At 43.4% G+C, this 13,897-nt stretch overlaps 1 protein-coding gene across 3 annotated transcripts in view; it reads right to left on the reverse strand.

The window, feature by feature from the left end:
• Positions 1 to 13,897, reverse strand: part of rasgrf2a (Ras protein-specific guanine nucleotide-releasing factor 2a) — a 51,231-nt gene that overhangs the window by 22,755 nt on the left and 14,579 nt on the right. For all 3 annotated transcript variants that reach the window (XM_034709962.1, XM_034709964.1, XM_034709963.1), the window contains exons 2-5: positions 5,244 to 5,350; positions 553 to 700; positions 217 to 306; positions 1 to 124 (exon numbers count right to left, since the gene is read on the reverse strand). The exon at positions 1 to 124 is cut by the window's left edge and continues 130 nt beyond it. In XM_034709962.1, coding sequence (XP_034565853.1) covers positions 1 to 124; positions 217 to 306; positions 553 to 700; positions 5,244 to 5,350 — 469 coding nt within the window. The remainder of the gene's footprint in view (positions 125 to 216; positions 307 to 552; positions 701 to 5,243; positions 5,351 to 13,897) is intronic.

A 13,897-nucleotide genomic window follows, 5' to 3' on the forward strand; every position in this document is an offset into this window, starting at 1 on the left:
CCACCATGTTGAAGACGATCTGGTTCCTCTTCCTCATGCTCTCGGCGTGAGGGGAGCAGATGTAGTCCTGGACGATGATCTTCCACTTCCTCCTGCAGAGCCAGCCGCGCATGAAGCTTTGAACCTGCAGACACGGCACAGAGACGGAGATGCTTCTTTTTGTTCCTCTCTTTCTGCTCCTCAGCACATTATTCACATTTAAGAGTAATGATTAACCTTCTTAATCTTTTTAATGTCAGGGTCTTCCTCCTCTTGGTTGCTCTGGTGAGGCTGCAGCCTTTCCTTGGCTTTGTTCAGCACTACGATCTGGCACAAGAACAGACTCCACGTGAATACACAGAGGGTAAAATATTCATGAAACCACTTCTCAGGCTCAAAAAGAAAAACAAATATCTCTTTGCATGTTAAGAAAGTCATGTCATCTGAAACACTGGAGCCATGCACCCGGAGTTTTCCCATCATGCATTCAGTAGCTTGGATGTGAGAGTGAATCTGAGTCTGTGTGTAGTTATGTATGCATGCACACGCAGATGTTTGTGCGCTCATGCATACCTCTGCTTTAAGCCGCTCGATCTCCGTGTCCTGGTCCTCCAGCTGAGTGCGCAGCTGATTGGCTGCAATTTTCTCCGTCTCCATGATCTGCACCAGGTGGATATACTTCTGCATCAGGATCTCACGCTCGATGATGATGTCGGAGTAACTAGAGAGAGCAGGGGGACGAGGACAGGGTGGAAGACGAAGGAGAGGTTATAGTTCAACAGATGCAGCTTGATTTTAGATTTGATGCTCGTCACGGCCTGAAAAGATGAATTCTATGTGAGAGAAAACATCCTAAATCAAGCTTTTCTTGCATGACTCTCTCTCTCCACAGACAGCTTTCTTTTTAATGATCAGAAGGTGGGACAGTGGATAGAGTGGGAAACTAACAAGAGACAATGGGGGATGATATGAGGCTTACCACTGAGGTAAGCCGGTGCCTCCATTTTTCAACTGTCTCAAGTGTTTTTGTGATCTGATGTCAGGCTTTTATTCTGAAATTGTATTTCTGTTTCCTGTATTTTTAGACCTGGGTTTGATTTCTATGATTTGAAATGTTTGAATGATGAGCAGGCACAGAAGTTCAGGGACAAACCGGTTGTATCAGCTGCAAGATAAATCCTGCAGACTCATGCAGCTGACAGAAGTCCACCTGGAGTGAACCTGCTCATCACCTACAAAGCTTTAAATAAGACCTCCTCCACTCGCCACCTCACATCAACTTTCTGACCCGCTCCCTCCACTCATTTAAATCCCATTTGTAAACGTTAGTGTGAACATGCATGCTTAAATCGGCCGACTGGTCCTGGTTCAGCTCGGTCCACTCGCTGTAAGTTCAAGGCAGAGAGTCGGTCATAGCTGAGAGAGACGACCGACTTAGCTGGTACGCTCTGCACAAGATTTCTGTTCTGAGGGTTCAACACCATTACAGACCTTTATTTAAGAGAGTGTGATTATTTCTCAGAAACAAAACTATTTTAATCATCTTAGACAAAATAAAACTGTCCATATGTTTCTCTATATGTAGTTATGAAGGGACAGCAGTGTAAGAAGGGAAAACATAGAAGCTATACTAACTTTGATGAACCCCTGTGTGCTGATCTCCCAAAAAAAACAAATACAAAATAAAAAAATAAAAAATACATTTAAGAAAAAGAAGTGAAAAAGAAAAAAATAATAAAATAAATGAAATTTTAAAGGTGACATATCATGCAAAATGTTCTTTTTAATGGTTCTCTACCTGAAATCTGTGTCCCCGTCTACAAACCCCCCGAGAATGAAAAGAATCCATTCTGCCCCTGTTCTGATTTCTCCACCTTTCTGTAAATGTGTGCTGAAACCAGCCGTTTCAGACTTCCGTGTTTTTGTTATGTAACAACAATATCCGGTCTGTAACAGGAAGTCAGAGCTCGGAGCTTGTTCAGCCCATAGACTGTATAAAATACAACTCAACCCCTCCTCCGTTTTTCATTCCCTGCACACATGTGTGCTAACAAGGAGCTTAGGAGGGAGGCATGCTAGTTGTAGGCTGTCTTAATAAACACAAAGGTCGCTTTGACTCCCCACGTCTGCAGATTTGAAGATCTAGTGGATGATTTTTATTTATCATGGATAAGTGCTAGCGCTAATTAGCATAGCCACATAGCTACATGTTCGTAGCTGTAGCTGTAGCTGTAGCTGTAGCTGTAGCTGTAGCTGTAGCTGTAGCTGTGTACCAACACACGTCGACACACTGACAAATAAAACAACCAGAAACACTAAATCTGTGACCAATCCTTCAGAAAGGTCCTGCTGCCTTTCTGGTAGAGGTCGGTTTTACTCCCCACGTCTGCAGATTTGAAGATCTAGTGGATGATTTTTATTTATCATGGATAAGTGCTAGCGCTAGTTAGCATAGCCACATAGCTACATGTTCGTAGCTGTGTACCAAGACACACGTCGACATACTGACAAATAAAACAACAAGAAACACTAAATCTGTGACCAATGGTTCAGAAAGGTCCTGCTGCAGGCGCCTCTCCGTCAGGATCAGATTCTGGATCAGATTCAGAGGGTTGAAGTAACGCGGGTCTGTGAGCAGCCGTGTATATTCAGCCAACATGTAAACATTAGATCAACGTGCTGGACAGCCGAGGCCACACCCACTTCCTGAGGGGGCGTGGTCAGAGAGAAAACAGAGTGTTCTGAGGAGGACTGAAGAAGAGGGTTTTTCAGGCAGACCAAAATCTGATTTCAAAGTGTTTTTTTGAGCAGAAACTTTAAAGACATGTTTTGGGAACCTCTTAGACCAATATATATTGATGAAAAAAGCGTGATATGTCACCTTTAAAAAAAGACAAAAAAACCCAGACTGATGTTACAGCTCATTTTGGTTTAAAATAATAGACATTAAGCTGCTGTAGTTGCTGTCTGCAACATATGGAAGAGTAATAAAGACAAGGATGCAAAAAAAAAAAGAATTTTTGTGTGAGATTTTGTGTGTTTTCCATTTTGCATTTCGTAAATAAAGTCAAAATGTCAAGGAAAGAGTTTAAATTTAATCTTGAGAATAAAGTTGACGCTTGCCTGCGCCTACACTCTCTATAAGACACGATCGACACACAGGGCATGCATGTAGAAAAGCAACATGTCATCTGCACGTCTGTCATCAGGTACGCTCACGGTTCAAACAAGCACAAGATGTTAGCTCCACAAATACTAAATGGGCTAATACCGATCAGTTTTCTATTTGGCTTGTTTTCCATCGATCTTAAAGTTTAGCACATTTGTGTAAACTTAACAGCAGGTTAAGATATATCAGCCTCTCTCCTCTCTTTGCTAAGCAGTGAGATTAATGTTCCTCCTTCCAATCACATGGTTGACGGAGTAAATAATGAACATTTCTAAAGACTCGTTACTCACACCCTTGAAGTACATAACGAAAACAGCCCTAAAACTTAAAACCTAAAAATAAAGTTCAGCAGGACTGAGGTTAAAAAAAGCTCATAAATATTTCAGATCTCATCTTTTGTGTCGGACAAACAGACTTAGATTCATTCTGGGTGCACTACTTTGAAGACTCTGATTCTTTGACACATGATGTGTTTACTGGCTTTGAGTTTCTGGCGAGCTCTCCTAGCAGATCACTTGGTGTTAAAGTATACTCGTTTAGAGCTGACTTCTTCTTTATAGAGACCCATCGCTGTGCAGGAATCAACTCAAGGTGTTTTGTAACGCTCGGTATTTTCTGCTGAACGTTCAGATGAAAACCGGAGAGACAGAAACAGAGAGCTGGAGGTCGAGTGGCCAGATCAAGTCTGTGATGTAACCAGTGTAGCAGTACAGCACCAGTGTGACCTAAATGTGAACTGCTGCGAGCAGAACACGTCCACACACACACACGCACAGAGACACACACACATGCACAGACACACACACACACACACACACACACTCAGATGTTAAACACATATTCAAAACCACGTGGCGGTTATGTCCAAAGAGCAGCACAAACAGAGAGCAGAGAGAACAGTCTGAGTCTGCAGACACTTATTTCACTCTAATTCCTTAAAAGTAAAAAAAATTATAATAAACTGAATATTTTTAAGACTCTAGTGTACTCTGATCTTCAGTCTGGGGGTCTGAAGTCTGAGTGGGGGCGGGCTTTGGCTTCTGCAGGAAAAACAGTCTGTATGGAGAGCAAAAGCAGGCAGAACACACACCACTGTGCTGAGGGCCTAGCTCCTATCGACAGATATCTGCACGGTGGAGACACTTGAGACACAAATCTGTTCGACGCTGTGCTGCTACAGACAATCAGCATTCAGATTTCCTGACTTCCCTGAACGCAGCATCAGAAATGATGGATCCCACCTCCATTCAACGAACAAACATTGTAGACGTAGTTTTCTTCTCCTCTTGAGGACAGACCTGACAAAGCTTTTTACTTTCAGCTACAACTAACCTGTAATTACAGATTCTGATTCAGAGACATGTTGAATCTGGATCTCAGGGTCTGGGTTTGAGTCTGAGAAGGGTTCTGGTCTCTGTCTGTAGTCTGAGTAGCAGTATCGACCAATCAGGTGTCTGCAGGAAAAACAGTCTGTATGGAGAGCAACAGCAGGTGTTCTAAAATTCTGAGATCAAAGACAGGATTCTAGAATTCTGAGATCAAAGACAGGATTCTAGAATTCTGAGATCAAAGACAGGATTCTAGAATTCTGAGATCAAAGACAGGATTCTAGAATTCTGAGATCAAAGACAGAATTCTAGAATTCTGAGATCAAAGACAGGAATCCAGAATTCTAAGATCAAAGACAGGATTCTAGAATTCTGAGATCAAAGACAGGATTCTAGAATTCTGAGATCAAAGACAGGATTCTAGAATTCTGAGATCAAAGACAGGAATCCAGAATTCTAAGATCAAAGACAGGATTCTAGAATTCTGAGATCAAAGACAGGATTCTAGAATTCTGAGATCAACGACAGGAATCTAGAATTCTGAGATCAAAGACAGGATTCTAGAATTCTGAGATCAAAGACAGAATTCCGGAATTCTGAGATCAAAGACAGGATTCCAGAATTCTGTCTTTGATCTCAGAATTCCAGAACAAGTGGAACATTCCGTGAAGAAGGTCTAAACCACGTAGTCTCTGAATGAGTAGGTGTCTTCCTTTGCACATTAAGAGTCAACCTTAAGTGTCACCTTGAGGTCCGTCTCCTCTCACCTGGCCTGTTGGATGTACTCCACCCACTCGTTACAGTCTGGCTCCTCCTCCGTCCGCAGCTCCAGAGGTTTCTGTCCATCGTGGCCAAACACAACCAGGAAGTAGTGCTGTGTTAGAGAAAACAGACACAATCAGGGTTAGATTCACTTTATGAGGAGCGTCTTAAAAATAATCTCAACACCCAGAAGAACTGTGCCACGAGCCCTGACATGCGGGTGCATGTACGTAAACATGACTGTTACTCAGATAGAGATATTAATAAAGACACATGTGGAGTGAAAGCACTCTAAACTGTCCCGTGATTAATGCAACATTTCAATCTGACATGTTTTGAGTGCTGTAAGAATCAATGCATCCTGCAGGCGATGAAGCTGCTGCAACTAAACCACACCGCAGCACTCCGTTTACTAGAAAACCTTTATTCAAAAACTACATTTCCAGGTACAACACTACACAAAGAGTCACGTGCAGGCGCTGATTGCACGTTAATAGGGACACAGGGACCCCCCGGTGGCCTGAGGGTCTTTTAGTCGGCTGTGTGAACATCAAGATTGAGTGGATGGAGCTCTCTGAATGCACGAATCATCATACACAGTTGACATTTACTCTTCCCGCCTCACCCGAAAAGCCCTACGCATAGCAGGCGACCCCTCCCACCACCAGTCTCACAGCCTCTTCAGCCTGATGCCATCAGGAGACTACGCAGTCTCCGGGCCAGAACCAGCAGACTGAGGGACAGTTTTATCCACCAGGCAGTCAGGATGCTGAACTCTCTCCCTGTTTTGCCCCCTCTTCCCATAGTGCCCCCTTCACAGACTTAACCTGGTCACTGACCCCCCAAAGTGATTACAGGGATAGTTTGGTGTTTTTGAAGTGAGGTTGTGTGAGGGACTTGTCAATAGTAGGCGTATAGGCCACGAGGGAGCGTGGTCAGCTTGGGGCCGACCACTAAGTGAAGATCGTCCGCCTTTGTCAGCCGCCGTCTTTTACTATTTATGTACAGACAACTTTTTACAGGTTTCTTTAACTTCTAACAAAAGTCCTCTTACCCTGTCTTAGACTCTCTTTAAACTCTCTTGTGTTCCTCTATATTTCTCTCCTGCTGAGTGTTTACCAAAGTCCAAATCCTGACTCATCCCATTGTTACAATCTGTCTGGAGTAATGCTTTAAATTCCCCCCGTCTGGGATGTTAATCCAGTCCGGACAGGTTTTAGTCTAATCTGATCTGTTAACTCTTTACCTCCTGTGGACTGCGGCTGAAAGGGGACCGGTGGCCTCTCTGCAGTTCTAGGAATCGTTAGTGTTTTTCACGAGTGCCATGAAGCCTCTGGGTGATAACCGAGATGACCTCGCTGTCTTTATAGTGCCATGTCCCGCCGCTCTGTCACAACACATTAATGGCCAACGAGCCGTCACGTCGCCGCTTGTTAGATTCCCCTCCAGCATCTCCACACCAATGTCAATGATCTAATTATGAGACTTACGAGAGCCGAGCAGACAAGTCTTTGGCAAGTGGCTCGGGTAAGAGAGGAAATGTTCCCTGGAGATGTGAGGCGGCTGGAAAAGAGGAATTTCAGCCTTTTTGGAAATGTTCATGTAAAAACTGTTTCCAGAGCTCGAGGTGTTTCATGAGAAGCTGCAACAAAACGCCTCAAAACCAAATGAAACCACGTGACAGGGTGAGTTTAGTCTACTGGTGCACATTATAACCTTAAAGAGGGGGAGTGATGCTCATCTTCAGGCTTTATATAGTCCCTCTGATAGCTCTGTAGAAGCATTGAAGCTGAAAGAACTCCACTCATCTCAGACTGGTGTCTTTAAAAACCCTCATTTCAGCCTCTGTCTCAAACACTTGATTCTAGGTACTGTCTCTTTAAGGCCCCTACAGCATTCCGGAACTTCATAGCATTCCGGAACCCCAGCATTCTGGAACCCCAGCATTCTGGAACCCCAATCCACTGCTGCCATACAACATGGTTCCGTGTCTCTATTTAAATAGGCATATTTTGTAATATGGTCGTTTGTTTTGGACCCCAAACCTGACCCCGAAAGTTTGGAGAAATCTCTCGCAACAAAGAACAGGTAAGTGTCGTGTTTACGATGCTCTGTTGAGCAGATTCCATCGACTGTATAATACACAGATGTAGTCTCAGGGACGTCACACATTGGTTCCTGAAGAAGAGTTTTGAAGCCAATTGCCAGTGTAACGGGTATTGCGTTGCATATTCTCCCACTTGCTTTAGTGTGTAATGGTTTGATACATGTACTTGTGGCTCTAGAGCGCCCCCTCTCCAAGGTATATATTCGCTGTGCAACTCTAGTGCTTTGCCAGTGTGTATAGACCTGCCGGAGGTGAGTGTCAGAACGCAGCACCGTGTACATTTATAATTAAGCTAACAAGCTAGTAGCTAACCTTGTCATTGTTCTTTGTAGTGTGGTGTATGAAACACCGAACGAGCCACTGTGCAACTGACCAGCATATGTTATGTCCTTCTCTGTTCAGATATAAAGTGTTGGTCTGGATACTCTTTCAAGCCTCCTTCATCCCTTTGAATACACAACGCAGAGTTTATTGAACCATCCAGCTGCAGTAAAGTGCAGTTGACCGTGGTTACACCAGAAACCGCCATATTGGAAATGCTGACTCAGACTAATGGTGCCTTAAATGGGGTCGTGTTTACCGTGTTCATGAGAAATGGCCGTACGAATGCCTCCTCCTTATCGTACTCACAATATCATATGTTGAAATTTTTCTGAAAGCATCGAGTTCATGAGTTGTGACATGTGACAGTTTCACATTAATACATGATGTTATAATGTAACTGATAGAGTCTGCAGTTAGAGGAGCGAAAGTAGCTAACGTTAGCGAGAGGGCAGCTTGTACAACGTGGTTTGATTAACGTTATCCACGTACGGGACCAAGACGAGTCATGACAAGTGATTGATAATCAAGTGTTGATCTAGATCAGGGCTATTCAATTAAATATTTGGTCGGGCCGGATTTTCAGACTCACTTTCATGAGCTGGGCCGAACATTTTTAGCCGACTGAGCAAAGTGAACCATTTAAAAGATAAACAGATAGATAAGATAACAAACACTGGATGCTTGTTAACGTATTGCCACATCCAAAAGGGCACAAACACAATAAAAGAGCAGCACTTAAACTAAACCTATGATGAAATACTGCTTCTTTAAATTTTACATTACAGTTGCTTTCGGGCCGCATGTGCCCCGCGGGCCGCTAATCGAGTAGGGCTGATCTACCTTCAAGTTTGTTGTTCCTCCGCACGGCATTTCAGCACCTATTACAAATAGTAGCATTAGCATGTCCACTCATAAAACAAGGAGGACAACGATTGAACTTTTGGCCTTCATGTAGTTGATGCCCAGTGACGATGTTACCACTTGAATGCCAAGCCACTCATTCACATGACTTCATGACTTGAGGCGGGCCTTTAGCTTCCTCGCTAACAGCTACAGAGTTCCCACCTGTCAGTCAAGTCAGCCACGCCTCTAATCGTGCAAAACTCACAACTCTATCTTCAAAACTACTGAGTTATATCAAAATCTGTGCTGATAGAGAAATAGGGCTGTCAAAATTGCTCCAAAATGACATTCGAATATTCCCTCTAAAAAAATCCCATAGGTTCGAACCATTCGAATATCTATATTTGCGCATTATGTCAATAACAGGTGGACAAACTAATACAAGGAGAACTACTTGTATATGTATTTATAGTTCAGATTTAACATGGCTAAAACATACACATTACAAAACAAGTAAATGACCTAATGGTCTATACCATAACACTTTTAAGACCGGAGACCTCTCGCTCGCCCCCCTCCCCTCTCTGTGCGTAATGCACTGAGTGAGTGCTGAACAAGACTTGTGCGAGCAATTAAAGGTCCCGACTCTTGTCCCTAATATAGGCAGGCTTCATTCAGTGATTGAAGCAAATATTATTAACATTAATTGAAGTTAAAGTTAAAAACGAAAAAGTAGTCCACTTACATTCTTGGTGCTTGTATAACAAAAGAGAGGAAAAACTGCATTTTATCCCAGGGTCACTGATTGTCGGGCTCTTTTAGTCCACTGTCAATGCAGGGTCTTAGGCCTGACAGGTTATTTGCCAAAAACACGAGACAGTCCACATGTGAAGAAGACAGTCCACATGTGAAGAAGACAGTCCACATGTGAAGAAGACAGTCCACATGAGAAGAAGACAGTCCACATGTGAAGAAGACAGTCCACATGTGAAGAAGACAGTCCACATGTGAAGAAGACAGTCCACATGTGAAGAAGACAGTCCACATGTGAACAAGACAGTCCACATGTGAAGAAGACAGTCCACATGTGAAGAAGACAGTCCACATGTGAAGAAGACAGTCCACATGTGAAGAAGACAGTCCACATGAGAAGAAGACAGTCCACATGTGAAGAGGACAGTCCACATGAGAAGAGGCCAGTCCACATGTGAAGAAGACAGTCCACATGAGAAGAAGACAGTCCACATGAGAAGAAGACAGTCCACATGTGAAGAAGACAGTCCACATGAGAAGAAGACAGTCCACATGTGAAGAGGCCAGTCCACATGAGAAGAAGACAGTCCACATGTGAAGAGGCCAGTCCACATGAGAAGAAGACAGTCCACATGTGAAGAGGCCAGTCCACATGAGAAGACAGTCCACATGTGAAGAAGACAGTCCACATGAGAAGAAGACAGTCCACATGTGAACAAGACAGTCCACATGTGAACAAGACAGTCCACATGTGAAGAAGACAGTCCACATGTGAAGAGGCCAGTCCACATGTGAAGAAGACAGTCCACATGAGAAGAAGACAGTCCACATGTGAAGAAGACAGTCCACATGAGAAGAAGACAGTCCACATGTGAAGAAGACAGTCCACATGTGAAGAGGCCAGTCCACATGTGAAGAAGACAGTCCACATGAGAAGAAGACAGTCCACATGTGAAGAAGACAGTCCACATGTGAAGAGGCCAGTCCACATGTGAAGAAGACAGTCCACATGAGAAGAAGACAGTCCACATGAGAAGAAGACAGTCCACATGTGAAGAAGACAGTCCACATGAGAAGAAGACAGTCCACATGAGAAGAAGACAGTCCACATGTGAAGAAGACAGTCCACATGTGAAGAGGACAGTCCACATGAGAAGAAGACAGTCCACATGTGAAGAAGACAGTCCACATGAGAAGAAGACAGTCCACATGTGAAGAAGACAGTCCACATGAGAAGAAGACAGTCCACATGTGAAGAAGACAGTCCACATGTGAAGAAGACAGTTCACATGTGAAGAGGACAGTCCACATGTGAAGAAGACAGTCCACATGTGAAGAGGACAGTCCACATGTGAAGAAGACAGTCCACATGTGAAGAGGCCAGTCCACATGTGAAGAAGACAGTCCACATGTGAAGAAGACAGTCCACATGTGAAGAAGACAGTCCACATGTGAAGAAGACAGTCCACATGAGAAGAAGACAGTCCACATGAGAAGAAGACAGTCCACATGTGAAGAAGACAGTCCACATGTGAAGAAGACAGTCCACATGAGAAGAAGACAGTCCACATGAGAAGAAGACAGTCCACATGTGAAGAAGACAGTCCACATGTGAAGAAGACAGTCCACATGAGAAGAAGACAGTCCACATGAGAAGAAGACAGTCCACATGAGAAGAAGACAGTCCACATGTGAAGAAGACAGTCCACATGTGAAGAAGACAGTCCACATGAGAAGAAGACAGTCCACATGTGAAGAAGACAGTCCACATGAGAAGAAGACAGTCCACATGTGAAGAAGACAGTCCACATGTGAAGAAGACAGTCCACATGTGAAGAAGACAGTCCACATGTGAAGAAGACAGTCCACATGTGAAGAAGACAGTCCACATGTGAACAAGACAGTCCACATGTGAAGAAGACAGTCCACATGTGAAGAGGCCCGATCTCTTTTTATTCACTATGTTTCCAGCGGAGGAAAAGACGCGTTCAGAGCGCACTGAGGATCCGGGGACGGAAAGATTTCTCTCTGCAGTCTGCTTCACGCTGTGCATGTGCGACTCCTGTGACCTGTCCCTGACCCGTCATGCAGGGCGCCCACTCTCAAAGCAGCCGCTGATGTGTTTTTTTCCACAATCGAATATTAATTTTCACAATCGAATCTCCGTTTTTTTTTTATATTCGAATATATATTTGAATTTAGAATATTCGTTGACAGTCCTATAGAGAAATGAGCGATTCAGTCCAAAATCGTCGTTTGAACCAGGCTGTGAACATGTTCATGTCTGCTGTAAAGATCGGCTTTTATGAATCAGTGTTAATGTGGCTCCCAGTGCTTCTGGAGCTAGCTTCAAGCGGACACTAAAGGAACTGTAGTTTTTATGACTTTTGCATCTGCTTCATTTCTCAAGACCGGAGGTTGCCGCTTGAGAGATTCACCAATCAGTGACATCACAAATTGAGGGAATCAGGTGACCCTTTTGCAGAGCTCTTGTCTTACATTTTGAACATGCTGTTTATACTGAGATTACTCCAACACACATATACCTCATCATTTGAAACTTTGACAATCAAAAATGTTCCCCTCTACATTTTAACTGTACAGGGGGAGACATTTTTTAGAAGTCGTCTGTTTTGAGGATATTCAATTTAAGAGATCCACCTCTTTACCTGTTTCTAGGCTGAACCAAAGTTATGTTGAGGCAGCATTTCCAATATGATGACTGCACAATATTAAGCAGCTGGTCACAATGTTATGGCTGCTTGGTGTGCAGAGGTGAGTAAATAACAGAGATACTGAGATGAGGATTCAAAATACATGTTTTTTTGTCCTTTTGGAGTGTTGCACATCGAAGGAAAAAGTCACTGACACAAAGATTGCTGTCTGTCGCTGCATGCTGCACATTCATACACTCATCATACGACAACATCTCCCCTTATCTGTGAGTCTGCTCAGGAGAAAGTAGGCCTGTGTAGTAATGATGTAACCATAAGCGGGTGAGAGACACTTGCTAGCGTGTGCCGGCTACGGACCAGAGAGAGGCTTAAGGGCTTGTTCGTGTGTGTGTGTGTGTGTGTGTGTGCGTGTGTGTGTGTGTGTGTGTTTGTGTGTGTGTTGGGGGTAAGGGAGGAGGAGGAGGAGGAGGAGGAGGAGCAGGGGGGTGGTTTACATAACCACCCAGGCTTGTTCAGCTCCTCGTATTGCTAATGCGGCTTCCCCAGCCACGAGCCTGCATTAAGCTGGAGGATAACAATGACAGAGAGAGAGAGGGAGACAGAGAGAGACAGACAGACTGGGCGAGAGACAGACGGACACACAGAGAGAGAGAGAGAGAGCTTTAAGCCCTGCCGTGCCCCCGCACTCAGCATCACTTGTCCGGTCACAGAAATCATCAGTCTGGCCGCACAGACACAAACAGGAGAGCAGGTTTCAGACTCAGCATCTCTGACAGAACCACACGACTCACAGGGAGATGTTTCTGTGTTCTTAAATTATTCTATAATCAAAACCTGAAGTCCTGGAACTGAACACCATGAAGTGAAATGGACAGTGTTATAGTTTTACTGATGCTCAAACCAGGGCTTCAATTTATCCCCATCGATCATAAATTCAAATCTATTAATTTAATCTCAGATCACTCATGGACGTTCAGAGATTCCTGGTTAATATGACAACATTTACACTTTTCAGGAGTTCCATTTAAGTTGCTTTCTCCGTTTCATTCAGGTCTTGTGTGGAACTATTGTTCCCACGAGGTGACTGCTCACAACATGCCAACCTGAGGATGCTCTTAAGACTGGAGACTCAACTCAACTTTATTTATAAAGCACTTTAAAACGACCACAGCCGGAACAATGTGCTGTACATAAATAGACAAACAACGCAGGCATAAAAACAATTAAAACACAGGATAATAAAACATTAAAAACAATAAAACAATAAATAAAAACAAACCATAAAACACTAAAACAGGAGCAGAGTCTCATGCAGGGTTGAAAGCCAACCCATAGGAAAATACATTTAGAGAGGAGATCTCAAAAGTGTTTCATTTCTGTCTCCTAGACAACAATGAGATCTGTTTGAAAGCTAAATGAGACTAAAGCTTATGTCTCCTGTTTCTCATTCTTGCCTCCAGAAAAAAAGTTTCAAAAAGTCTCAGCTTAGTCTCCCTTTCAGTTCAAAAGGAGATCTGGTCTGAGTCTGAAATGACTCAGGTATTTCTCAGGTGTTGTGACTCCTTTTGAGCTCAGGTGGAGAAATCAGGGAGCTCTCTCAGTCTAACCTCATCCATTAGTTTTTGTCAGACTCAGTTTTTGGGTCTCAAGTTGAGCTCAGATGGAGCAAAGAAAGAGCCTGAGCTCATCTTTTCATCAACATTTATAGTGCCCTGCAAAATTAAGATTTCAATGTACTTGTCCACAAACTTACAATTCTCATTAAAACATTTGAACCACTTCAAGATCAGATATTTAGATGTGAAATGATCTCTTCTTTGACTTCACAGTCTGGTCCTTCCTTTACAAGTCTGTTTGGAACAAAACCACTTCACAGAGATTTAGTGGATTTGAGAGAAAATACAAAAGATAAAGATTTCATACAACAGGTATGACAGACCATTTATTTAAAATATGG

This window comes from Notolabrus celidotus, chromosome 19 (assembly GCF_009762535.1).
Source record: "Notolabrus celidotus isolate fNotCel1 chromosome 19, fNotCel1.pri, whole genome shotgun sequence".
Classification (NCBI taxonomy): Eukaryota; Metazoa; Chordata; class Actinopteri; order Labriformes; family Labridae; genus Notolabrus; species Notolabrus celidotus.